The sequence below is a fragment of the Urocitellus parryii genome, chromosome 7 (genome assembly GCF_045843805.1).
Source record: "Urocitellus parryii isolate mUroPar1 chromosome 7, mUroPar1.hap1, whole genome shotgun sequence".
Lineage (NCBI taxonomy): Eukaryota > Metazoa > Chordata > Mammalia > Rodentia > Sciuridae > Urocitellus > Urocitellus parryii.
The window spans coordinates 164,264,333-164,292,271 of NC_135537.1; the positions used below are offsets into that span (position 1 = coordinate 164,264,333).

The 27,939-nt window shown below is 39.3% G+C and overlaps 1 protein-coding gene across 4 annotated transcripts in view; it reads left to right on the top strand.

The window, feature by feature from the left end:
• The window catches only part of Atp6v0a1 (ATPase H+ transporting V0 subunit a1), a 57,642-nt gene that overhangs the window by 15,966 nt on the left and 13,737 nt on the right, over positions 1–27,939 (top strand). Inside the window, exons 2-15 of one of the 4 annotated variants that reach the window (XM_077801013.1) lie at positions 2,737–2,951; positions 5,302–5,384; positions 5,737–5,863; positions 8,186–8,268; positions 9,832–9,925; positions 12,626–12,838; positions 13,761–13,911; positions 15,824–15,963; positions 16,274–16,431; positions 17,013–17,103; positions 20,060–20,178; positions 21,454–21,670; positions 22,046–22,153; positions 27,350–27,457. In XM_077801013.1, the coding sequence (XP_077657139.1) occupies positions 5,302–5,384; positions 5,737–5,863; positions 8,186–8,268; positions 9,832–9,925; positions 12,626–12,838; positions 13,761–13,911; positions 15,824–15,963; positions 16,274–16,431; positions 17,013–17,103; positions 20,060–20,178; positions 21,454–21,670; positions 22,046–22,153; positions 27,350–27,457 (1,692 nt within the window). In that variant the 5' untranslated portion in view covers positions 2,737–2,951. Of the gene's footprint in view, positions 1–2,736; positions 2,952–5,256; positions 5,385–5,736; positions 5,864–8,185; positions 8,269–9,831; positions 9,926–12,625; positions 12,839–13,760; positions 13,912–15,823; positions 15,964–16,273; positions 16,432–17,012; positions 17,104–20,059; positions 20,179–21,453; positions 21,671–22,045; positions 22,154–27,349; positions 27,458–27,939 lie in introns of all 4 variants that reach the window. The other 3 variants (XM_026386696.2, XM_026386697.2, XM_026386698.2) reach the window with 3 other exon arrangements.

Genomic DNA, 27,939 nt, shown 5'->3' on the forward strand with positions numbered 1-27,939 from the left:
GCTAGGCAAGTGCTCTTACCACTGAGCCACAACTCCAGCCCCTCAGCTTTACTTTAAATTGTTTTTTGCAGGGGATTGAACACAGGAGTTTTGTAATACTAAGTTAAATCCTCAACCATTTTTATTTTTAATATTCAGACAGGGTCTCTTAAATTGCCAAGGCTGGCCTCAAACTTGGATCCTCATGCCCCAGACTCTTGAGTAGCTGGGATTATAGGTGTGCACCAAAGTGCTCAGCTTTATTTTTAATTTCTGTCTTTTGAGGAGGGACAATTCTCTGTAGTTCTCTAGATTGAAGCAAGGGTTCTCCAACCAGCAGTAATAGCCTTACCTGGGATTTTGTCAGAAATACACTGTAATCCCAGCAATGCAGGTGGCTGAGGCTGGACAATTGCAGATTCAAGACCAACCTCAGCAATTTAGCAAGGCTTTGTCTCAAAAAATAAAATGGGCTGGGAAGATGTAGCTCATGGTAAAGTGCTTCTGGTTAAATCCCAGTACAAAAGAAAGAAAGAAAACAAAAACATAAATGATCAGTCAAACCCAGACCTGTAGAGTTAGAAACCTTGGGGTGGGGCCTAGCCATCCTTTTTAATAAGGTGATTCTGAAGCATACTAGTTTGAAAACCATTAGTCTAGAGCAAATATGCCAAGGATGTGATAAATTCCTCAGTAACCAAGAATTTGACTCAGAGAAGCTATTCTAATTGAAAAGATCTGTGGAGGCAAAGAATGGTGGAAAAGCTCATGTGAATTTAATTGCCTGGTCCTTCAAGAATCAGAATCTGGCTATATATCAATAGAGGTTTTGTGAGAATTTTCAGTCTGCTCACCATGTTGAGAATTTTGAGACTCGTGTAATGTCTTCCCCTAGTCCCCAATATCATTGAATTAGAGGGTGTGGGACTGTGTGATTTACTCTTTTCAAGTGTTTAAGATCTTTTGCAACAGGCATGTGTATTAATGAACAAATTATGTGGAATTCCAGTATGCTCACCACCTAAACATTATTATATTCTTATTCATTAAATCTCTGAGCCTATAATGAGCATTTAATTAATCTTTGTGAAGTATAATTAGTCATTTTATGAAACATCCCTGAGCTAGTGCTCACTATGCTCACAGATGGGTGCTTTTCTAAACATGTCCAAGTGGCTGTCCACAAATCCAGTGTATATCTAGCCTCGAGGTCAAACCTCAACTACTTTGAGCATCATTTTGAGCTTATTTCTTTTACCTTCAGGTTATTTACCCCTTCTTGTAGGACCTTTACTTCACTTTTGGGATATTGTTGTGATGTATGAAAATATCTTTCATGACCTCCAGAGTTTAAGGATTGAAGGAAGCTTCTTATTCTGGTTATTTTTTTTTTTTTTTTTTTTTAGTTTTTTAATTTTTTGTGGTGCTGAGGATTGAACCCAGGGACTTGTGCATGTGAGGCAAGCGCTCTACCAACTGAGCTATATCCCCAGCTCATTCTGGTTCTTTTTGAGAGAAATTCTGAGTAAAAACTCACAACTGGACAAATGAGCTCCCTTAAGGGAAGTAGTTATTTAAACTATTAATTGTTTTTCACTACTGGGAATTGAACCCAGGGCCTCACACATTCTAGACAAGCACTGTAGCACTGAGTTACATCCCCAGCCTTTTTTCTTTTTTTTAATTTAACTTAATTATTTATTTTTTGGGGCCAGGAATTGAACCCAAGGGTGCTTAACCACTGAGTCACATCCTCAGCCCTTTTTATTTTTTAATTTTGAGATATGGTCTCACAAAGTTGCTGAGGCTGGCTTGAACTTGTGATCCTCCTGCCCTAGCCTTTGGAATAGCTGAGATTACAAATGTGTGTCATACCTGGCTAAATGACTCATTTTTTAAAAAAATAAAAATAAACCAAGAGAACCACTAGGAAAGATGACACACAATTTAAAAATTCTAAGTTAGGGGTTTAGGAATTTATTTTGTGCTTACTAAATCTGAACATTAAATGCCCATCCTGAGAAAGCAGATTTATTGACCCTCATGACCTTCTTGACCTTTCCTTTCCATGGTGAGTTTGTTTCTCTTTCCTGTATATATAAAATTCTTTCTCTCCCATCTCTGAAAGTACTTTGAGCCCAAGGCCTTGGCCATGAGAGCTTCTCCCCCAACTTTGCCATCGGTTCCCCTTTCATTCCGAGCACCCTCGAAGCAATGCAGGAAGGCTTTTGGCAAAAATCTGCCTTTTCTCTCCCAGTGCACCATCAGCACCTTGCCCATTCTTACTACTATTTTGCAGCCTCAGTCAGATCCCTTTCCATAGACTTTGCCCTGCTGCTGCCAGGCCTCACATGGTGTTACATCTGTGCATGCAAGTGCACATTAAAAAATGCAAAAGGTGAGCAAACTTGGGATCCTCAAATATTGAAAACTGAGATTTCATGAGATTTTCTTCCGTGCCTGAAATTGCAGTGTTTGCAAATGGCCTAAAACACTACTAATTATATACTCCTCTTCTTTTTAATAATTTGGTGAATGTGGAATTAATAATTTACCATATTGAGTTAGCAGAAAATGGCTAAATCAGAGTGATTCTTTTCATATTTAGACATGTGGGTTATAATTGGCAAGGTGTTTAGAGAGGAAAAGTAAATATATATTGAATAGTCTTATTATTTAAGTTGATTACAAATTCAACTTAGCCATTTCTTATCCAGAGCATTTAAAATGACTTGTTAATGATTATCCTTTTCTCAGTCTTCTTGCTTATGAAGAGCTGTAAGAGCTGGAGAGATTTCTCTGCATCTTTTACCATAAGCACCATAACATATGAGAACGTAAAGAAGACTGGAAAAGTAATGGTTAATGGCATGCAGATCCCCGTCTTCCTTTCCTTCTGAGTTTTCCATCCATCTGCTTTCTTTATTTTCCTTAACCATCTGCCATCTCCTTTGGGGCTTGGGTGATGGAAGGTAAAAGTGTTTGCTCTTAGTAATTGATGTAGCTTGTCTGGATGTGCTGCTTATGCTTAAATGCTATAGAAACAGAACTAAAGTTTGTTCTGCTACTTGTTTTAAGACATGGTTTTCAGCATTCTAAATGGGGAAAGAGTTACTCAGTAGAACATAGCAAATAATTTAGAGAAACATTGGTAATATTATTATTGTCATTAGGTTCTCTATGATTTAAGTTTTGATGCCTAACAACATGCTTTCAGATATTATTTAAAATGCCATTAGTTAGTGGTCTCATTATCCTAGTTTCCCATCAGGCATAATTTTATTTATGAATTTTAAACTTTCTGAGGCTCGGTATTCTTAAATATGAAGTAGTGAAATTAGTGTTTAGAATATTGAAGTTTCTGCTTAATTTTAATTTTGTTGTTTTTATTCTTGGAGCCTCAGATATAGTCTTTGAGGTAGTCTGGCTGCTAAATGCTATTTGCTATTCCCTCATTTGTCATCTTTAGGGTACATGTGTTTGTACTGTGTCTGATGTTTAGGGTTTACTTAAATCAGGTCCTGTGAACCACACAGGCACATAGGAGGGAGTCTTGAGAGTTGCAGTCTGTTTCACTGTTTTTTGCCAAAGGATAGACCAAGAACAAGTTGAAATGTTGTCATCTGATCCTTTAAAAAAGCTGTAGTCAGCCTATTTGGAATAGAAACAAAAGAATCCCCTCTACTTCCTTGTGATGAAACCAGTTGTTCCTACTGTCTCATCTTAGTTTCTAATCTCTGGTGTCCACCTTTTTTTTTTTCTTCTTTTTTTTCCTTTTTTGTGGATTAGCCTTGATCCTTACTTCCCAAAACAGTTGCTTTCACTTTTTCAGACTTTTAGTCTTATCTGGTTTATACTTAATATATCTCCCTCCTTGTTGTATTTGTGGTCATATGACTTTATTAAGTGATAAAGTGGCATATGACATTTTTTGATAATGTTGAAGGAGTAGAGTCAAATTGAAATTTGGAATTAAAATGATAGAGAAAAATTTTCCTTTTTGTTTTGTTTTGCTTTTGAAAGATTGTTCTGGCTCCTTCTAGTCCTTTGGTCAAGCAATATGGAAGTTAAAGTTGGGGAGATTAAGCAGTGGAGAAGTTGATTGGACTTTATTTTGGGGGGCAGCTTCTCCTTTCTGATGGGAGTAAAGGGGCTGTCAGGATGAGATAGAGAGGTAAGGAGATAGAGACCTTTGTGTGGGTAGATCCTTCTCCTCTTTCATTGCATTGTATAAACTGTCATGGTGGAACTCATTTTAAATCTAACCAATTAAACCAGCCCAGGAGCTCTAGATTAGGTTATTACCTGTTACTTTTTCTGAATTTTACTTATTTATTTTTTTAATGGTACTAGTGATTGAACCCAGGGTTGCTCTACCACTGAGCTGCATCCCCACCCCTTTTTATTTTTGAAACATGGTCTTGCTGAGTTGCCAAAGCTAGGCTGGAACTTGTGATCCTTCTGCCTCAGCCTCCTGAGTAGTTGGGTTTACAGGTGTGTGCCATCATTTCACTTGATTCTTGAGCTATGTTCTCCAAGAATCCTTCCACTGTAAAGCCTATATGAACCTTAAAAATATTGCTGGATTCCTAGTCAGAAAACAGGACCTTGAAATATGCAATGAAGGCACCGGCCTGCCCGGGTTTAAGTCCCATGCTTTGGGGCATTCCATATGTGGCTGTGCTGAAAGTTTTCATATTCTGAATTTCTAAGAGTCTGGAAAGCTTAGACGTCTTGGAGATGCTCCTTCTTTCTTTCTCCAGATCGCACCATATTCAAGACAGTGACAGTACCTTGTTTCTCACTTGGAAAGAGACTCTTCACCTTCCACTTTGTCACATGGGGCAAGTTCTAATTTGTAGCTGCCTAGAAATTAAATATTTAGTAGTGTGTGCCACACTTTTGTTCAAAAAGGAGAGAGATCTCAGCTTTTTGTCTACATGTAAAGCTATTTCCTGGAGCTTTCATGGTTCATTCAGGGAAATATCAGAGAGAAAATGGTTTCCACCAAGTAACAGATTTATACATGTCACCATCACTTAATGTTTTTCTTTTATTCCTTATTTCTGAAACCATTTGCCCGGATGCTTTCCTGGGGCAATTATGCTTTCTTTACCTCATGTTTATTTTCTTCCCTTGTTCTCTCTCTCTCTCTCTCTCTCTCTCTTTTTTTTTTTTTTTTGGGTATGTCTTATCTTTGATGTCCCTTCTCCCATCTTTATTTTCTAAAAGTCTCCTGGTTCCTCTTCCCTGCATGCCACTAACTATTTTCATTAGATATTAATTGATTTGTGAATTCAGGCTGAATTGCATCATCAGCAGATGGCGGATCCAGACCTGTTGGAAGAGTCTTCGTCCCTGTTGGAGCCAAGTGAGATGGGAAGAGGCACGCCTTTAAGACTTGGGTAAGTACCACCTCAGCCTTACCCTCTCAGTGGGATCATGTTCATCTTTGCTGTTCAAAAAAGCAGTGAGGCTGGGGATTCATTTGCTACAAGGGTGTGTTCTCTCCTGATCCTGTTCAGAGGTGTTTCTGAGTGTTTTTGGATTCAGTTCCTGAGTCATCTGTCAAACCTCTTCTGGTGCTGGAAGTAGTCAGGAATAAGACTCTGGCAGCCCATTTGACATGACAAAAGATAGTCTCCCGTGTTTAACCTTTGCCTTTCTCCCACTTTCCTTCTTTGTCTTAAAACCTTCCATCCCGTGACATGAAACAGAATTCCTAATCTGTTTTTTTTTTTTTTTTCCTGCCCACAGATTTGTGGCTGGTGTAATTAACCGGGAGCGTATCCCTACTTTTGAACGCATGCTTTGGCGAGTATGCCGAGGGAATGTGTTCCTGAGACAGGCTGAAATCGAGAACCCCCTGGAGGATCCTGTGACTGTAAGACAAGGAAATTGCATCCTGTGGAATAGGTCTTGTAAAGGGCACCCAGAGCCGTAGTATAACATGGTGTCTGTCATCTGAATCCCACCTTTCCACAGAGCATCCCTTGTTTACCCTGACTTTGATCTGAGAACTTGAAGGACTGCTCCTTTCCTCTGATGTAACTCTCACCATATGTGTATCTGATATACACATGACATACACATTATTTTCAACCTTTACCCACATAGGTATTATTTTGATTGGAAATATGCTTTTTTCCAATCACTTTAAACTTTAGTTTTACGTATTTCCTGTTACTGGTCTGGGACTGAAAGAAAATTTGCCTTATATTAAAATTAAAGCAAGTCATCTGGTTACAAATTTGGTCATATTTATGCATAAATATGATCTTTGTAAATCTTATGAAATTTTACTTGGTATGATTTTATTATTGTTTGTTAGGAAAATCAGAAACTTAGTTCAAAAATATTTATTATAGCTGCGTGCGCATTTCTGTAATCCCAGCGACTCGGGAGGCTGAGGCGGGAGGATTGCAAGTTCAAAGCCAGCCTCTGCAATGTCGAGGCAATAAACAACTCAGTGAGACCCTGCCTCTAAATAAAATTCAAAAAAGGACTGGGGATGTGGCCCAGTGGTTGAGTGCCCCTGAGATCAATCCCCAGTACCGAAAAAAAATATATACATATACATATATATGTATATATATGTGTGTGTGTGTGTGTGTGTGTGTGTATATACACATACTTACATTATATATATATAATGGCCTGGCATGGTGGCATACACCTGTAATCCCAGCAGCTAGGGAGGCTGAGGCAGGAGGATTGCAAGTTCAAAGCCAATCTCAGCAACTTAGTGAGGTTCTAAGCAATTTAGGGAGACCTGTCTCTTAAAAAAAAAAAAAATTACACACACACACATATATATGTGTAAATATCTATATAGTATAAGGTAGGATGATCTTTCCCATCTAGTGCTTTGGGAAGTAGGAACAGCCTAACATCCTGGCATTTTGACATACGGGACAGAGTTTATAACCTAAATCTATATGAGCACATGGGTCCTGATTTCAGGGATTACAAGCAAAGGCTAAATTTATTGCAAAAATTTTATTTCATTTTATTTAGAAATCTAGAGTTGGTTTTTCTGTTCTAGATTATCTTAGGAATTTCTTAAATTAGTATTCTTTATTCTAAGAAGAGAGACTGAATTGTGAATCTTCTCAGATTGGGTTGATGGTATAGCTATATTGTGACTTTTATCCTCTGTACTAAGTAGGAATGTGGTGATATTTAAAGTGAATCACTTTACCTTGGGGTAAGGTTTGATCTTACTAAAGACTCTTGTGGAAACATTATAGTCTGCAGTCACAACTGATATGGAGCTGTTCTCTGCAGTATTCAGTCAAGTTTCCTTTTGGCAATAGAAAGATTATCAACAAATTCAGGAAAGGGGGGGGCTAATATGTATAATAGAGCAGCTGTACAAAGAATTGACCCCAGAGTAGCCTGGAGAATAAGACTTTTTTTCTTCTACAGTGCTAGGAATTGAACCCAAGGCCTCACGCATGCTAGGAGAGGCCTTGGGTTCAATCACACTGAGCTATATCCTCAACCCTGAATTTAAGGCTCTTGAGCCTAACTTTCTTTGGTTTTTCTTTTATCCTTCTAAAGTTTTGTTATTGTAAAAGCAGTACATACTCTGAGTATGAGAAACTAGAGCCAACTAGACAGTCCCATATACTTTATTTTTTCTAATCTTTCCTTCTAGTCCTTGCATCATATTCTAGGTGTAAACTTGGTATTTGGAATTGATTGCTTATCTCCCTTTCCCACTAGGTATAAATTAACATGAATCAATCATGAGATTCTTCATCAACATTCTCCCTGGTGACTCAGTTCCTTATAGTTATTCAGCTCCCTTTCCAAGCCCCAGAACAGATAAGCCCCCAAACACCTCTGGCTTCCTTCTCTTTCCTTCCCTCTACACTTTTGTCATTCAGGCCATATAAGATTTAAAGTTGCACTGGAAAATAAACTAAGTTGTACTAAGAGAAATATCACCTTAGCTTTTCTATCAAGTTTCTGGTTATGTTTAAAAACAAATAGAGAAGATTTTTGTGAATTAAGAGATTATAAGACAGCTATTCTCTTAATGAAGCTTAAGAAATGGAGTGAGGGTATTGGTTAAAATACAGGCTGACCACATCCTTAAAGGATTCCTATTGTTCCTTTATCATACAGAAAGTTACTTGTTTAAAATATTTTCATCTAGATTTAGAGGTCTGAACTCTTGGTTTTTGCTTCTGGAGCCTAGGGTGACTACGTGCACAAGTCTGTGTTTATCATTTTCTTCCAAGGCGATCAGCTGAAAAACAGAGTCAAGAAAATCTGTGAAGGGTAAGAAATACTTGCCTCCACCCAAGATATCACAGCAGTGTTACTTAACTGTTGAGTCTTAGTATTCAAAGTAGTGAAGTGCGGATTGTATTTTATTTTTATTTTATTTTATTTTTTATTTTTTTTAATGAGGTAAAGTGAAGACTAGAGGACTAGAAGATGCAGGGTTTCTTCTTTTTTTTTTAAGGGGGGGGGAGAGAGAGAGAGAGAGAGAATTTATTTATTTATTTTAGTTCTCCGCCGACACAACATCTTTGTTTGTATATGGTGCTGAGGATCGAACCCGGGCTGCACGCATGCCAGGCAAGCGTGCTACCGCTTGAGCCACATCCCCAGCCCCGCGGATTGTATTTTAAACCATTAGGAGTAGTTCAAACTGGGAGAGGTGGTTCATGCCTGTAATCCTACCTGCTCAGGAAGCTGAGGTGGGAGGATCACAAATTTGAGGCCAGCCTTAGTAGTTTAGTAATACTTGTCTCAAAATAAAAAGAGCTGATCATTTGTGGGCTGGGGATATAGCTCAGTTGGTAGAGAGTTTGCCTTGCATGCACAAGGCCCTGGGTTCAATCCCCAGCACCACACACACAAAAAAAGAGCTGATAGTTGTATAGCTATGTGCAAGACCCTGGGTTTAATCCCTAGAACTGCCAAAAAAAAAAAAAGCTTAAATTTATTGAAGTACCACCAAAACCACAATTTCAGCTGGGTACAGTGGTATATGCCTGTAATCCCAGCAGTTTGGGAGGCTGAGGCCACAGGATCGCAAGCTGGGGACCAGCCTTAGCAACTTAGCAAAGATCCTGTCTCAAAATAAATAGGGCTAGGGATACAGCTTAGTGATAAAATACCTCTGGGTTCAATCCCCAGTACTTAACAAAACCCCATGATTTCTTTGGTTGTATGGCTCAGTGGTAGAATGTAGAGTGGAAGCACAAGGCCTTGGGTTTAATCCCCAGCACCACAAAACAAAAACCAGTTTTCTTTTTTGGGCATACAGTGGATCTACAGACCTCTATAGTACTACAGATGTTTGTGCCCTTAGGTTTTCTAAAATTTTGCCTTATAAGCAGAATTTTTTTCCATTCCATTTTTCTCCAGTAATTTACAATATAGTATTTAATTTTTTTTTAAGTCTTAGGGAAATTTCATAGCTGCAGAGAATGTCAAAATAATTCAAATGTTACTGGGTATGGTGGTACACACCTGTAATCCCAGCTACATGAGGCTGAGGCAGGAGGATCACGTTTGAGGCCAGACTGGGAAATTTAGCAAGACCCAGTCTCAAAGAAAGGGGGAAAAAAAGGGCCAGGGATGTGCCAAAATGATAGGGTACCCCTGGGTTCAATCCCCTGTACCTGCCCCATCCTCACCACACACAAAGAGTTCAAATGATATTGTTCTACCTACTGGCCACTTAATAGAAATAATTAGTGTTGGTTAACTCATCAGTCTGTTTTAATCCTGTGTTGAGCCTACTAGTAATTTAGGATTACTTTCTGAGATTATTTAAACTGAATATGTTTAGAAATTTGGTGTTTCTAAGGCTGTGTCTGTACATTCCAGATTCCGAGCCTCACTCTATCCCTGTCCTGAGACGCCACAGGAAAGGAAAGAAATGGCTTCTGGAGTCAATACCAGGATTGACGATCTCCAAATGGTACACAGAGGGTCAGAGGGAATTTGTTCATATGAATTAACTTCAGTAGAGGACCATTCTCTTTCTTCAAAACTGACAGTTTATTAGATACCTATAGCAGTTCTGGATACCAAAAAAAGAAATGTCTTTGGGTACTAATCCCTTTGGAGGCTGGGAAAAGTCTCTGGGAATGACTGTTAAAAATAGCATTAGTGATCTGCAAACAAGACAGGAATGCTGTATATCTGGAATCCTTGTTACTTATTCAATTCCTTTCTCCCTCATGAGTCTGAGATATTTTTTTGTAATAAAAAGTATGCTTACTTAAGAAAAACAAAACATGCAATGCTCCAGAAGTACACATAAAGCCAGTTTTGCCCTCACTCTCTACTCCTCTGGCAGCTACTCTGAACAGCATGGCTATCCTCTGGTCACCTTTAATCTAATTACACAGTCCATTCATCTAAAGACCCCTAGTGTGCCTCTTAAACCAAGAAGTGATTGGGTTAGATTTTTACCAAATCACAGTGTGGGTGGTTTATGGACATCATGGTCATTACAGTGCTCCAAGGGAGCAGTTTATGTATAGTAGTTTATAGAAGGAAAGAACAAGGCACTGGGGCTTCCCTCTTGAAAGAAGAAATGTGATGATTGCTTCCTTTGACTCATGTCTCATCCCAAAGGCAGTTCCTTTTAGCAATGACAAAATTATCAAAGATATATAATAATTCCCTTTCTGATCTTCCCCTTCAACCCCATTTTATATGACCCACCATCTTGTCAGTAACTTAGCATTAATGAGCTCTTTTGAGTTAAACTTGTCTCTACAACTAGAGGAACAGTGTTTTTAGAATTGCTGGTTGATGATAGTCAGTGTTAACACATTCTGGGGCTTTTTTTTTTTTATCTCTTTCAAGGTTTGTAGGTAAATTAAGAGCATGTACAGTAGTTATTATAAATTACTAGAATTTTTTTTTTTTTGTACCAGGGATTGAACTCAGGGACACTTGGCCACTGAGCCACATCCCAGCCCCATTTTGTATTTTATTTAGAGACAAAATCTCACTGAGTTGCTTAGCACCTTGCTTTTGCTGAGGCTGGCTTTGCTTTGAACTTGCCGATCCTCCTGTCTCAGCCTCTCCAGCTGCTGGGATTACAGGTGTGAGCCACTGTTCCCTTCCCTAAATTACTAGAATTTGACTTTTTTTTTTCCCCCATACTGGGGGTTAAACCCAGGGCTTTGAAAAATGCCAGACAAATTTTCTACAACTTAGCTACATTTCCAGCCCTAAAATTTGATTTTTAAAAAATTTAGTTGTAGCCAGGTATGGTGGCACATTCCTGAAATCCCAATAACTTGGAAGGCTGAGGCAAAAGGATTACAAATTCAAAGCCAGCCTTAGCAACTTAGTGAGACCCTGTCTCTAAATAAAAAATAAAAAGGGATGGGGATGTGGCTCAGTGGTGAAGAGCTCCTATGTTTAATGCCCTGTACCCCTGCCCCCTCAAAAAACATCCAGCTGTAGGAACTGAAACCTTGGAAAGAAATTGAACACCAAGGAGTAGGATGGGGAAAATAAAGTCAATAGAACATTGATTGTAAGTTTATTTAGTATCCTTTCAGAAGTTTGAGTAGTATTTGTGAAATAGTCAACAACAAGGAAAGATAATGACTATCCTAAAGTAACATAAGTTTCCTGAGCATACGTGGTTGTTCTTTTTTTTTTTTTTTTTTTTTTTTTTTGAAACCTCTCTGTGGAAGTCACCTTCCTCTGTGCAAGATAGTTTTTCAAGGAATAGTTGCTGCTTTGTTCTGAATTAATTTGAAGAGCCTTAACATGGTTTGTATGGAGCTATTCCCTCTTCAAAGAAATGTGGAGACTTAGTATGGATTCTCATACAGAAGTGTGGAGAGTGGATTGTTTACTCAGTTCCTTCTAGTAGTAGCAGTGGGCTTAGCCTCTCTTCTGTTACTGAAATCTTAAATATTTGAAGGCAATGGAATTTAAAATGTCCCTGCATTTTCCTCTGAGAGAAATCTACTAGTTTCTAAAGGATCAACACAGAAACTATTTTCCTCCCAGAATCCTATCTAAAAGATAAATAAAACCTCTTGGCCCCTTGATGGCAGTGGCCCCTCGATGGCAATGGTGTATGGCAGCTCAAACCCATCTGGGGACTGTGGGTGCTCCTGATGTTACAGTGCCTTCTGGCTAACATTTCCAACATAGGCATGTGGTCAGCACTGCCTCTTTCCCATGTTCCCTGATGCTGTTGCATGCGTAGGGCAGTCTGCAGCTTGCTGTTCTTAAATGTCTGGTTTTTAATTTGTACCTGTGCTGCCCACTTTGAGTTCAGGCTCTATGTGGAAAGTCACTGTTCTTTAACATGCAAAAATGAGTCAAGACCAGAAACCTGCGTTTATTATGCCCTGGACTGGTGGTAAGATTGAATATTGAGAGAAAAGCTATCCGACATTTCCTCAGGTATCTCTTCAGTTTTATGCTAAGTGAAAATGAATATTAGTAACTACACCTAATATTTTTTATAATTTGATTACCTCTCCCCCTACCCTCCCCCCACCAAAAAAATTAGCTAGAGGAAGAATAAAATAGTTCCTGGAAACCTGTTTTTGGAGACCGTGCTTCTTTGCCATTCATATCCTGAGATCTAAGGCTGGTGTATGAAGGATCCCTCTTCTGTTCCTGTCTCTGCTAAAAGGTTCTGAATCAAACAGAGGATCACCGCCAGAGGGTTCTGCAGGCAGCTGCTAAGAATATCCGGGTCTGGTTCATCAAAGTGCGGAAGATGAAGGCCATCTACCATACCTTAAACCTGTGCAACATAGATGTGACCCAGAAGTGCCTGATTGCAGAGGTCTGGTGCCCAGTCACTGACCTCGATTCCATCCAGTTTGCACTTAGAAGGGGCACGGTGAGTTCCCAAAGCTAGCATGAAGCTTGCACCCAGGAAGAGAGGGTCCCATCACTAGTAACACTAACTGATTTCATTTTTATGGCATTTTAACTTTCAGAGTTCTTTAACATATTCTTTTTGGATCCTGACAATACATGTTATATGTAGCCTAGAATACTATTGTTTTAGAAATATGGAAATTGCAGGTCAGTAAGTAAAGTGAAGCTAGAAAGCCAGCAAAAAAGGGAGTAGTGGTTAGTGAGCAGGAGGGGACTGCTAAGGAAAAGAAATTTGTACTGGAGAGAAGAGGAAGAGTTTCAGTGTTGGGCCTGCACATGGCAGAGAGGGCCTTTGCGTCTGCTGATGAGCCAAGCACCTTGAAGGAGCCTGCTGGGCCAGACTACAGGGGTAAGGGAGGGAGGAGAAGGTAGTGGACGAGAGGCAGAGTGCATTGCTTTCTTCAGAGAAGGAGGAGAAAACAGCAGTACTCATAGAAAGGCGGATGTGAAGGAGGTTCCGTGTTTTCATTGGTTACACATTTTAGAGTTTATTTATGTTCCTCTATATTGCCCAGGCCAATCTCAACTTCTGTGTTCAAGTGTTTCACCTGCCTCAGCTTACCAAATGCTTAGACTACAGATACATGCCATTGTATTCCACTTAAAGTTAAAATTTTTTTTCACAAGAAGGATATACATCCCCATACTTAGTTGAACTTTCATTATAAATTTACACTTAGTTCCAGTTTCTCCAAGGATTGGGAAAAATAGCCTATAGTCTTATTTATTCATTAGTTTATTGATATATAATTTACACAAGAGATAATACATAGATTTTATGCGTACAACTTGAGTTTTGATATATATATATATCTACACCCATATAGCCACTACAAGTAGGCGTATAATCTAATTTTGATACCTGTGCTGATGTTTCCCAGGAACACAGTGGTTCCACTGTGCCCTCCATTCTGAACAGGATGCAGACAAACCAGACTCCTCCAACCTACAACAAAACCAACAAGTTCACATACGGCTTTCAAAACATAGTAGATGCTTATGGAATTGGGACTTACCGAGAGATAAACCCAGGTAAAATGTCTGAAAGGTAAAATGTCTGAATCGTTTTCCTCTAGAAGTTTTTGTTTGTTGGAGTCTTTTAACACTTCACTTTAAACACTTTTGAACAACTGGCTTAAAACTAAAGATGCTGTTAAGACCTCAGCTCGTGTGTAATACCTGTGAAGGGGTGCCCATTTGACATAAGCAGTTTGTGCTGATAATGGTCAATAACTGCTATATTTTCTTTTTCTAACCTTGGAAAAGGGAAGACAGAAGGAAGCCATTTTAAATATAAGACATCTTTTATCATCTCATGGCTCTTTTTTATTGTTTTGGGTTTTTTTTGTTGTTATTTTGGTACAAGGGATTGAACCCAGGGGCACTTAACCAATGAGCCACATCCCCAACCCTTTTTATTTTGAGACAGGATCTCAGTTCCCTAGGGCCTTGCTAAGGCTGGCTTTGAATTTGTGATCCTCCTGCCTCGATGAGATTACAGGAATGCACCAATGTACCCAGCCAGGTGGTACTTCTTTAAGAGCTTATTGGATTGAATTTTTTTTTTTTTTGAACCAGGATTGAATCTAGGGTTGATCAACCACTGAGCCACATCCCCAGCCCTCCAGCCCTTTTTATGTTTTATTTTGAAAGTCTCACTAAGTTGCTTAGAACCTCGCTTAGTTGCTGAGGTGGGCTTTGAACTTGTGATTTTCCTGCCTAAGCCTCCTAAGCCACTGGAATTATAGGCATGTGCCACCATGCCCAGCATGGATTGGACTCTTGCACGTGCCTTCACAGCCATAAAATACCCATTTATAGCAGCTGCCTAAAAAAAAAATGTTTTTTTCTTAGCCAGGCATGGTGGCACATGCCTATAATCCCAGTGACTTTGGAGGCTGAGGCAGGAAGATTGCAAGTTAAAGGACAACTTAGTGAGACTTTTTCCTCAAAAAAATTTAAAAAGGACTGGGGTTGTAACTTGGTGATAAAACACCCTGGGTTCAATTTCCAGTACAGAAAAAAAAAAAAAAAAGACACACACAAAAGAAAAATATTTCTCTAAGATGTCTTATATTAAAAAATGGCTTCCTCCTGTCTTCCCTTTTCCAAGGTTGGAAAAACAAAATATAGCAGTTATTGACCATTATCAGCAAAAATCATTTCTCTCCTCTGTTTGGAGAGGTAATTATTAATCAAGAGTCTGAGGAGCAGGGGATGTGGCTCAAAGTGCTTTTCTAGCATATATGAGGCCCTAGATTCAATCTTCAGCACTGCTAAAAAAAAAAAAAAAAAAAAAGTTTGAGGGTTTGTTTCAGATGTAGCCTTCTGCAGGATCTTTGTTCGGCTTCTAGGCTCTTTCCTCATTGCTTAGATGGTAGGTAGCTTCATTCTGCTCAGAAATTGGTTGCTTACAAAGAGAAGACAGCTGGCATGTTCTAGGAATAGTGTCCTAGGGGTTGAAAGAAGGTAATGGGACAAATCACAGTGCTACCAAAGCTTCCTTTTCATTTCCTGTGTTCTTAGTTTAAAATGTTAACAGTAGCACATTATTTCATTAGCTGCTTTGTGAGGATGTAGAGTTCCTGCCATGAAAGATTTTTTAAAACATGGAGAAGAATGTGATATTTTGGGAATTGTGCTTTCTTTTATTATTTATTTATTTATTTATTTATTTATTTATTTATTTATTTATTTATGGTGCTAGAGATTGAACCCAGAGGCACTCAACCACTGAGCCATGTCTCCAGTCCTTCTTTTGTATTTAGAGACAGGGTCTCACTGAGTTGCTTAGGGTCTCACTAAGTTGCTGAGGCTGGCTTTGAATGAGTGATCTTCCTTCCTCAGCCTCCCAAACTGCTGGAACAATAGGCAGGCACCACCATGCCTAGCTTGTGCTTTCTTTAATGTACTTGGTGATTTTCTTTCTTTGGTTTCTTTGTAGCTCCATATAACATCATCACTTTCCCTTTTCTATTTGCTGTGATGTTTGGAGATTTTGGCCATGGCATTTTGATGACCCTTTTTGCTGTGTGGATGGTGTTAAGGGAGAGCCGGATCCTCTCCCAGAAGAATGAGAATGAGGTAATGTTTAAGTTATATCTGTATTTGACTGAAGTGTTTATGATTTCTTAGGCATTCATTATGAAATTATGGTCAAAAAGTCTTTTATGCATAAATTTATCAAAAGGGGATAAAATAAGTTCATTTTTTACTAGAGAGACCATGTGCTGTAGAAGCAAATTTCTCTTAACATTGTATTTGATCTATACTTCAAGCTCTCTGAACCAGGATGGAGTAAAGTAGCACCAGAAGCTAGTGTATTCTAAATAACACTGTCACTGCATGAGCTGCAGTGAGTGCATTCTCATTACTTCTTTCTTCTGATTCCCAGATGTTTAGCACTGTGTTCAGTGGTCGATACATTATTCTGTTGATGGGAGTTTTCTCCATTTATACTGGCCTCATCTACAATGACTGCTTTTCCAAGTCTCTTAATATCTTTGGGTCATCCTGGAGTGTGCGACCAATGTTCACCAAATATAATTGGACGTAAGTTACGGAAGAAGCTAAAAGTCAAAACATAATCCTTTCATGTTCAGCTCTGATTTGTAAGACAAGGAATAAATTAATACCCTGTTAGGAAGTGGTTCACGATATCCCTATTTCAGAAGAATGCAGTATTTTGTCTTGTTTATACTCCAACTTGTGAAGCGCTTTATGATTTGTTCTCCAAGTATCAAGGAACCAAGACTATAAATTAAGTGCATTTTGAGGAGGTGGAGGCAGAATTAAAAAGCAGATTCCTCAAATTCCCTACTTAGGGGCTGGGATTGTGGCTCAGTGGTAGAGCGCTCGCCTCGCACAGGTGGGACCCGGGTTCGATCCCCAGCACCACATAAAAATAAAGGCATTATGTTGTGTCCATCTACACCTAAAAAATAAATATTAAAAAAAAATTCCCTACTTAGTTATATGTTTTTTAATTTTTGTGTGTGTTATTCTTGACTACTAGTCCATCTTTCATTAAAGAGACAAGATTGCTGTGGTAATTTCTTTTGGGGTTATTTTATGAACCCTAGTAGTTTCCCTTCTTGATCAAAAATAAATAGGTTTTTCTCCTAACACCACAGGGAGGAGACTCTTCGGGGAAACCCTGTTCTTCAGCTGAACCCAACTGTCCCTGGAGTTTTTGGTGGGCCATACCCTTTTGGTATTGATCCGGTAAGAGTATTCTTTCTCATATGCTATTTTCACTTGTAACCCTGAAATGAGAGAATTAAAGTGAAGGTAGTTACTTGCTTTTTAATTGACACATTTTTAGAAAACCTTGATTTATTTGTTCAGAGTACTTCAAAGTCAGGAGAGACTCACACTTCTTGTTTATTTCTTTTCTTTTTTGCGGTACTGGTTATTTAACCCAGGAGCACTTAACAATGGAGTTATATCCCCAGTTCTTTTTATTTTTTTTATTTTGAGACAGGTTCTTGCTAAGTTACTGAGCCTGGCCTCAAACTTGCAATCCTCCTCCCTCAGCCTCCCAAGTCATTGAAATTACAGGAGTATGCTACCATGCCCAGATTACTTATTTCTGAGGTGGCTAATATTGACTCTGGGGAGGCTGATTTTTCAAGATCCCTTCCCAGTATTTTTAGCAGAAGATTTAGCAAAGCTGAAATAGTTCTTTCCTATGGATTTCAGACTTTTTTTTTCTTTGCTAAAGTTGTAAACTTAAAAAAAAAATTATCTTAGAGTTTTTTTTTTCAAATACTTTGGCAAATAAAATATGATCAATCAATTTGGGGGGTGGGCAGGTACCAGAGATTGAACTCAGGGGCACTCAACCACTGAGCCACATCCCCAGCCCTATTTTGTATTTTATTTAGAGGCAGGGTCTCACTGAATTGCTTAGTGTCTCACTTTTGCTGAGGCTGGCTTTGAATTTGCAATCATCCTGCCTCAACCTCTGAGCTGCTAGTATTACAGGAATGTACCACCGCACCCGGCAGATGAACTCTTTTTGGATAGGACAGGTCAAATAGAAAAGATGCTGAGCTAGGAGGTACAAGCTCTGTCTTAGGTTGCAGAGCTTGCACTTTTGCCTTAAGATGACCGTGGGGATTCAGGGAAGGTTTTGGCACGGGAGGGTGATTAGATGAGAGCCATGGTTTAGGCAGCGTGAACAGATGGCCCAATGGAGGCAGATAAAACTGTCAGACAGTACTAACAAGCATTCAAGCCTTAGGTAATAGGAGCTGCAGAAGTTGATAGTGAAAGATAAAGGAGGCTGGGCATGGTAGCACCCACTTCTACAACCTGTAATTCTAGCTACTTGGGAGGCTGAAGCAGGAGAATTGCAAGTTCAAGGCCAATTAAGGCAATTTGGAAAGAACCTGTTTCAAAATTTAAAAATAAATAAAAAGGGGAGAATAGTTCAGTGGTAGAACACCTCTGGATTCAATCCTCATTACTGAAGAAAAAAAAAAGATATATGAGATCTGGAGGTGTAGCTCAGTCGTAGAGTACTTGCCTAAAATGTTCCAGGCCTGTGTTTTGTCTCCAGCACTGCTGGCGTGTGCACACACAGATAGATGGAACAACATCATCAAGGAATATGATCAGCAAAACAGGTGTGGGGTAATCTTGCAAGATAAATAACCCAGTTTCTTAAAAAAATATTTATATTTTATAGGGAACAAAAAAGGAAAAATAGAAGGAGAACCTATAGATTAGAGACTTAAAAACTAAATTAGCTATCACAGTGAAAGACCTTAATTGGACTTTGCGTTAAATAAATGAACTCCAAAAAATAGTCTGGACAAAATCAGAGAAATTTGATTGTTGAATGTTTTATGATATTAAAGAATCATTATTAGGGTTGGGTGCTAGCTCATTGATAGAACATATGCTTAGCAGAGCCCTTAGTTCAATCCCCAGCACACACACACACACAAAAAGGATAATGCTTTTTGGTGTGGTGACTGTATTATGGATATTTTTAAAAAAAGGAATCCTTATCTGGGCATGATGACATATGCCTATGATCCCAACCAACAAGTAGAGTGGCTGAGGCAGGAAGAGGGTACATGTTTGAGGCCAGCTTTAGCAACTTAGCAAGACCTTGTCTGTAAAAATTAAAAGGGCTGGGGCTGGGTACAGTGGAACACACTTGTAATCCTAGTGATTCGGGAGGCTGAGGCAGGAGGATTACAAGTTAAAAGTCAGTCTCAGCAATTTAGTGAGGCCCTAAACAACTTAGTGAGACCCTGCCTTAAAATAAAAAATAAAAAGGACGAGGGATATAGCTTAGTGATAAAGTACTCTGGGTTCAATTCCTAGTATCAAAAACAAAAACAAAAAAGCACTGGGGAGGGCTAGGGATGTGGCTCAAGCGGTAGCGCGCTCGCCTGGCATGCGTGCAGCCCAGGTTCGATCCTCAGCACCACATACAAACAAAGATGTGTCTTCCGAAAACTAAAAATTCTCTCTCTCTCTCTCTCTCTCTCTTTCTCTGTCTTTAAAAATAAATAAATAAATAACTTAAAAAAAAAAACACAACACTGGGGATATGACTCAATGATAAAGCACCCCCAGATTCAATTCCAAGTATCAAAATTTAAAGGGATGGGGATGTAGCTTACTTTCCTAGCATGTGTGAGGTCACCAGCACCACACAAAACTTCTTACCTTTTAGAGATCCATATTAAAATATTTACAGGTAAAATGATCTGATATCTAGACTTTGCTTCAAAATAATATAAAAGTGGGAAGTGGGCATGATGAAATATATTGGTATGAATCCATAAATTGATAGAATTGTTGAAGTTGACTGATACAGCAGTTTATTATTCTGTTTAAATATAGGTTTAGAATGTTCCATTTAAAAAACAAACAAACGACCCTTAGTTGAATATGGTAATGCATGCTTATAATCCCAGATACTTAGGAAGCTAAATCAGTAGGCTTGCAAATTCAAAGCCAGACTGGGCAATTTACCAAGATTCTATCTCAAAGTAAAAATATAAAGGGCTGGGGATGTAGTCCATTGCTTGCCTAACATGAGGAAAGCCCCGGGTTCAATAAACAAAACAAACAAAAAAATGTTTTAATCAGATGAATAATATTTTCCTATTTGAGAATTCTTTGTGTAATACCTTTTTGTTTTATTGGGTCGTGACAGATTTGGAACATTGCTACCAATAAGCTGACCTTCCTCAACTCCTTTAAGATGAAGATGTCTGTTATTCTTGGTATCATCCATATGATATTTGGAGTCAGTCTGAGCCTTTTCAACCATATGTGAGTTGCTCTGTTCCTATATTCATAAGAGTGGGCATAGTCACTGGGATGTCGTGACACACACCTGTAATCACAGAGATTTGGGAAGCCAAGGCAGGAGGATTTGGGGGGGGGGTTGGGGGTGGGGAGAAGGGGTGGTTTACTGAGAATTGAATTCAGGGCCACTCAACCATTGAGCCACATCCTGAGCCCTATTTTTTTTATTTTTTTATTTTTGTATTTTACTTAAGGCAGGGTCTCACTGAGTTGCTTAGTGCCTTGCCATTGCTGAGGTTGGCTTTGAACTTGAGATCCTCCTGTCTCAGCCTCCTGAGCTGCTGGGATTACAGGCATTTGCCACTGCACCTATCCAAGGATTACAAGTTTAAAACCAGCTTTAGCAACTTAGCAAGGCTCTAAGCAACTTAGCGAGACCCTGTCTCAAAATAAAAAGTGCTGGGGATGTGGCTTATTGGTTAAGCAACCCCTGGATTCCATCCCCAGTACCAAAAAAAAAAAAAGAATGAATTATTCAGATAATGCTTTTGCCTAAAGACATCATATCATATTTGGGGAGGCATTAATAACTCAGAACCTGACTATATTAGAGAAGTAATTTTTCAGAAATCTTATGGTCTTAAATGAAGCTAAATTGTAGTCCCTTAGCAGTTTGCACAGCAGTAAATTTTTTTTTAAGGTTTTTTAGTTGTTAATGGGCTTTATTTATATGCAGTGCTGAGAATCGAACCCATTGTCTCACACATGCTAGGCAAGTGCTCTACCACTGAGCCACAACCCCAGCCCAGCAGTAAAAATCTTTGAAAGCAAATTAGTAGACAATTTTCATCAAATTGAGTGAATTATTTTTCTTCCTTAATGTGAAACTCACTTAAAGTTATAAACTGTAGTCCCAAAGTACACTAAATTTTTTAGTCTCTTTCTCATGGAGAGAATGGTAGGCATGGTTCTGAAGCCATTCAAGACCCAGAAATTTGAAAGTGGTAGTTAATTCTACATTGTCTCTGTTGCTTCCAGTGCTTCTGGGTGCTGCTGTTGTTTAAAGTGATACAGACAGAATTGAGGGAGCCAGACTGGGCGACTTAGCAAGACCCTCTCTCAAAAAGGGCAGGGAAGTAACTCATTGCTTGCCTGGCATGAGGGAAGCTCTGGGTTCAGTCCCCCATAACATAAAAGTGCTCCTGGGTGAAAAATGTAGTGAATATTATATTCAGTGAAGGAGTGGCCCTGGTCTATTGAGCCATAATCTTCATTTTTTTTTCCTCTTTCCCTTTTTAGCTATTTCAAGAAGCCCCTGAATATTTACTTTGGATTTATTCCTGAAGTGATCTTCATGTCCTCTTTGTTCGGCTACTTGGTTATCCTAATTTTTTACAAATGGACAGCCTATGATGCTCATTCTTCTGAGAACGCACCTAGCCTTCTGATCCATTTCATCAACATGTTCCTCTTTTCCTATCCGGATTCTGGTATTTCAATGCTGTATTCTGGACAGGTGTGTCAACCCAGAGGGTGGCTCTCATTGGTCGTCAGGAAGCCACATGTTTCTCTGACCCTAAAAAAAACCTAAAATACCCTTCTGTAATATTTAGTTTTAGGCCCATACACCCAGATGTAAATTGACACCATTTGTCTTATCTTGGAGGGTTCACTGTCATTTCTATATCTAGAAAAGATGAAATTTAGAACTATCCTCTTATGGAACAATTCTTGAGTTTGCCACAGCATCTGTGAAGTAATATGAGACACTAGACAGTGTTATTAATATATCAGTAAGAAAGAACTGTTTGGAGGAAATTTGTGCTGGATTTAGAAACTGTACATCTGATTAATGTACTTTAAAGTGACGTGCCCTGTCCTTATTTTGCAGAAAGGAATTCAGTGTTTCCTGGTAGTGGTTGCTCTACTGTGTGTACCTTGGATGCTACTGTTTAAGCCACTGGTTCTTCGCCATCAATATTTGAGGAGGAAGCATTTGGTAAGTGTATATCTACTATTAAAAATTACTAGACTTTTTTTTTTTTTTAAGATCTAGGTAATAAGACTGGGGATGTAGCTCAGTTGTAGAGTACTTGCCTAGCATATGTGAGGCCATAAGTCCAATCCCCAGTACTGCAAAAAGAAATAAACAAATAAGTAAGTAAATAACAAGATGATTTCTCAGATGATATAATTAGCTGTGCACAAATCTGTACACTCTTAAAACACATTCATGTTATATCCCAGCATGAGAACTAGGCCTGCCAAAGTCAGAATTATTTACTTGCTGCTCAAACATACGGATTCAGCTTTAGTAGCTGGGTTAGAACAAATCATAAGTTTTACCTTTCCTGGTCATGCTTTATTCATGCTGTGCTCATCAGAATCCAGGCCTGAACCTGTCTAGATGCAGCATCAGCCAAAACAAGGTTGCAAAAGCTACAGACAGGTGAACCCACTCATGTGATTTGCCTGGGTGACCACAGGAATGACACTGAGACTTTTTTTTTTTTTTTAATTATACTTCAACCAACCAACACATCTGGTCAAAAGGTTTGGTTTAAAGCATGTTTTCCCCCCCAAAGCAACATATATGTATGTTTGCTTAATGTATATGTGCATATGAATTCCACACACACACACACACACAAAGTTAGAATTGCCAAACATTCAGTGTTGTGTGTAATTTCTGGCTATCCAGTAATGCTTACATATTGCACTGCCTGAGAAAACCCAAAAGATCTTGTTGCATGACTCTCATGTAGCTGTGAGATTTTCCCTCCTATTGGAGAGCAGTTGAATTACAAGACCCTTCTCCCTTTTCTGACCATCTTCATCCTTCCATGTACCCTCCATTCGTCTCCCCTTTCCCTTTCTCCCTCTTGTGTTTTCTTCTCCCTTCTTCTTTTCTTCCATTCACTATCAGGAAGGGCAACCTGTGGAGGCCCCAGTCAGCCCAACCCCGAGCCAACAGGGACTAGAGGCAGCAGCGGCTGCAACAGTGAGTGAATTAAATCCAGCAAACCAAACATTTTGTTAAGGAGGTGGCAAACAGTGCAGCAGAATTTTTTTTTTTTTTTAAACATGGTTGAGAGCATGGGACATGTGCACTCTTGGGAAGTATGTCCTGTTCCTCATTGAGATGATGACAGAAGAGCTTTCCATCTCTTAAGAATAGATTCTGGTATCATCTTTACTTGATCTACTAAGTTTCTATTCAAATATGTAAGTATAGTTCTATCCATGGGAGTGAAGTGGCTGTTGTACCCTCTCTGAGTCCCATCATCTTAAACCAAAATGGCAGCTCTTGGACTCATCTACTTTTGTGTCTGTATTTTGTGACCATGTATTGGATGATTTTTCAACAGGGAGGCAAAAACATCTCTGTGATTCTTAAATTGGTTTTCCTGTACTTTAGAGTTCTGCTTCAGAATGATTCTTAGACTTTGGGTCCTTTTTAGCAAAATTATTTAATGCTCTTTAAAGTGAGAATGTGTACATGTTTCCTTTTTGTGAAAGACTCAGAAACCCTTATGTCCTCAGCTGTTTCAGTGAGACCTCCACTTTCCCATGTGTCTTGTGCCTACTGTATATCCAGTGTAGTAACCAAAGTCATCTTCTGTCTTGATTTTCCCCTCTTCTGATACTAAGTTGTGATTCAGTAATAATACTTTGAATGTTAGCATTTGAGTATTTGTCCTTAAAAAAACATCTTTTAACCACAATCTCATAATGCACTAATATCAAATTAGCTCACTATATTCTAGATTATGAATCTACAAGATTTAAAAAAGAATCTCCCTAGTGGTGATTATGGTGATTACTCATGTACTTGCATGTTCTAGTAGCATATACTCCTTTAAAGAAAATGAAGTACTTAGATGGATAACCATTTCCTCCAATAGGTGTTCCTGATCCTTTTGGAAAAATGCTTAGCCCTCCTATTAGAACTACTCTAAAGGGGCTGGTATTTTGGGTCAAAAGAAATTTTAATCAAGTGTAGGGGCTTACTTTCTTTTTCCTGTAAGAAATAAAACCCTTAAAACACATACAGCCCATTATTAATGTTCTTTCCGTGCACTTTTATTTCTGCTAGTCTTAGCATCATAAAGTACTTCTGAGAAGGTCTTGATGCTTTTAAACCTGGCAGTGACTTCTACGACAAATTCCAAGTCAAAAATCCCAGTCTGGAGCCCTTCACATTCTTAGTGTCTTCTTATCTCAGTGGTTCTTTAACCAAACATCTGCTTCTGGGGAGCAGCCCATTCAATGGCTTCAGGATGACCACTCTACAAGAAGGGCTCTAGATTCTTAATGTCAGAGGGCTGAGTATTTGAACACGGATTTGGTTTTTGTCCTCTTAGTTGTCTGTGAGTGGTGTATCACAGTTTTAATTTCCGTTTTTGTGCTGATGTGTGTCTTTCATCCCCCTATCCATAACTCTTATTCTCTGCATTCTGAGGAGGTACTTGTTATTGTCTGGCTGGGAGGTTTAACCTGTCTGCCCTCACTTTATCTGCTGGTTGAAAAAGCAGAAAAGCCTTTTGCTTTGGTAGCTTTGAATCCTGAAACCATCCTGAAGCCTATAACCCAGCTCAGGACACACTGGAGTTCCCTCTTGTGCCCCTATTTTGGGAGGGGACACTGAGGATATAACCCAGGGATGCTCTATCACTGAGCTACAGACATACCCAGCCTTTTGTTGTTGTTTGTTTTTTTTTTTTTTTTTTTTTTTTTTGGTGGGGGGTATTGGGGATTGAACTCAGGGGCACTTGACCACTAAGCCATATCCCCAGCCCTGTTTGTATTTTTATTTAGAGACAGGGACTCACTGAATTGCTTAGCGCCTTGCCAAGTTGCTGAGGCTGGTTTGGAACTTGCGATCCTCCTGCCTCAGCCTCAGGAGCCACTGGGATTACAGGCATGCGCCACTATGCCTATTTTTAATTTTGAGACATGGTCACACTAATTTGTGGAGGCTGGCCTCAAGTTTGCAATTCTCCTACCTGAGTCTCCCAGTCACTGAGATTACAGGGCTGTACCACTGCTCCCAACTTTTGTGCTTTTTTTTTTTTTTTTTTTTAAACACTTTTAGTCCCTGTTTTGAGAGTGGTCAGGTATCTTTTGTGCCTTATCTGGAGGTACACAGGTTTCAGTGGTTCCCAAATATGACTACATATCAGAATCACCCATAAACTTTGGGTTGGTTTCTTAGGGTATTAAAACAAAATAGATAAATGGAAGAAGAAATAAAAGTTATCTATGGTCCAGACAATCCCCTGTTGACACTTTGAAAAATAAAATAGTAGGTACACTTGGCTGGAGAGTGTGCATAGTAATAACTAAGAAGAAAACATTGGTTCCCACTGCAGTTTTCCTCCTCCTCCAGGGTATTATTAATAGGGAGGGGCTTTGCCTCTAGCATATATCTGTCATCTTTGGATACAATTTGTGTGTGTGTGTGTGTGTGTGTGTGTGTGTATGTGGGTGCAGGGAAACACATTAAGAGTTGGGTTTTAAACTGTGGCTCTTCTGCCCCTTATTATTTATTTATTTATTTATTTAAGATTGAATGTGTATTATTAGTTATTTCACAGTGATGCCTACTCTCTAAGTAGCTTGGCATTCCAGAGAATATTGTTGGATATGCCAAAATTACATAATCACTTTCTCATTGATGGATGTGTTGGTTATTCCCAATTTTTTGCCATTATAAACAATTTGGGGAATATCTTTGTATAGCTTTTTGCAAGCATGTCACACAATGGGATTGCGCTATCCCAAATGGTACATGTGTTATACATTTTTATAGACTCTTCACAATGATTAGGTAATTTCTACGTGGGGGAATATTTTTTAAATATGGATTTACTGTGCCCCACCTTAGACCTACCATATTTATAATTTCTGGAGATAGTATTTGAAAGTTTTTTTAAAAGTATAGCTTCTAAGATGATTATAATGCTGCTGTTTTTTTGACCAGCATATGAGGACCACTGTTAGAAAAAGAGGGAGACTCTAATTGAGTATGGAACCACATGCCTATAATCTCAACAACTTGGGAGGCTGAGGCAGGAGGATTGTGAGTTTGAGGCCAGTCTCAGTAACTTAGCAAGGACCCATTTCAAAAAAAAAAGAGAGCTAGGGATATGGCTTAGGGGTAAGGCCTAAGTATTTGAACACGGTTTAAATACTTGAGTTTAATCCCAAGTACCCCCACTCAGAAGAAAAAAAAAGGGAGAATCTGTGAAAACATTGGGGTCTGAGCTAGCCAGTGAATTGTGGTAAAAGGGGTACCCCAAAAGGTGAAGCTAAGGAGAAGAACCACAGGGTAGTTGGCCAAACCTTCTTGCACATTGTGCTGCTGCCCCATAGGCCATTTTGCAGGAGGATAGCCCTCCACCTCTTTCCTGGAAAGAGACTTATGAAGTGGTTCTAGGGCTGCTTCTCAAGTTGACTTTAAAATTCTATCAAACTTGTACACCCTTCTGCTGAAGACTGTACTTATGAAGACAGAAGGAACAAACGCCAAGTCAGTTTCTGCCCTGTAACAGTCATTTTAACACTCCAAAACTCTCCGAAGCACCTCTTTGATCTGTTGTTATTTTTTAACTCAGTATTCTCTAGCCACAAATAAATGTACATTAAGTGAATGTACATTAAATTTTTTTACTTCCCTAATCTAGGCAGTCCTTTGGTCCTGGGCAGAGATCCTGCACATTTCTGGGAGAGATTGCTGGAACTCCTGGGCTCCTGTTGAAAGCTTATCAGACTAGCATGCACTCACTATGTCTCTTGGCTTCTCTCCCTCTTAGAAAGCCTAATCTTTATTTCCAACAAAATTTAAGCCCTTGCAGCCTTTACTGATAGAGGTGCACTTGTTAAGAGAGTGTGTTTGTATTCAGTTTTCATTCAAGCACGGTTCTCGGCATCGATCAAGGCTAGGTTGATGCCTCTTGGTGCAGCTGGCTGAGGTGGTAAATTCAGGTTACCACCTGTAGGGTCTGGGGCAGTGGTGGTTGGGGTGGGAACAGTTGTTCATTTTTACTTAGCTGTTCAATTAGTGAGTTTTGCCCTTGTTGTTAGGATATATGCTCTTCTGAGGTTTGTATGTACTAACCATCGCCCTTCCTCACCTCACAGAATGTCACATTAAAGCCCAGGCAAATTCTACTCTTTCTGTTCATCTGTGTAGGGAACTCTCAACTTTGGTGGGATCAGGGTGGGCAACGGACCGACAGAGGAGGATGCTGAGATTATTCAGCATGACCAGCTCTCCACCCATTCAGAGGACGCAGAAGAGGTAAGATCCAGTGGTGTGGGCTTCCTCTCCTTCCACCTTGGGTCAGTCCTAGTCTTGTTTTCCTAAGAAGCTCACTCCAGTCTTCTTGAAAAGTAAAAATACTAACAGTCAACTTGCCCTCTGGGCTGCTTAGGGTACCACAGCTTTTTCTGTGGGCCCTTGCTCTAACTCCAGTGTTGCCTATAGAGCCCACAGCAGCTTTGCTCTGCTCTTCTTGAATTCCATGGCGCATGCAGTACTCTGCACACAGTCTCAGCTGCTAACTGCTCTCCTCAGCCCAAGCAGCACCCAGCATCCCAGTTCTTGTTACCCGAAACAGACTACTCAGGATGGCTTCTTTGTCCCTTGATCCTTCTGACGGTTGTTCTGTTTACATTGTTAACAAGAGTATAATCAATCAGTGGTACTTTTTAAGTCCTATGCTACTGATGTGTTCTTGTTGTAGATATTTTGTTTTTGTTATTATTATTATTTAAATATTT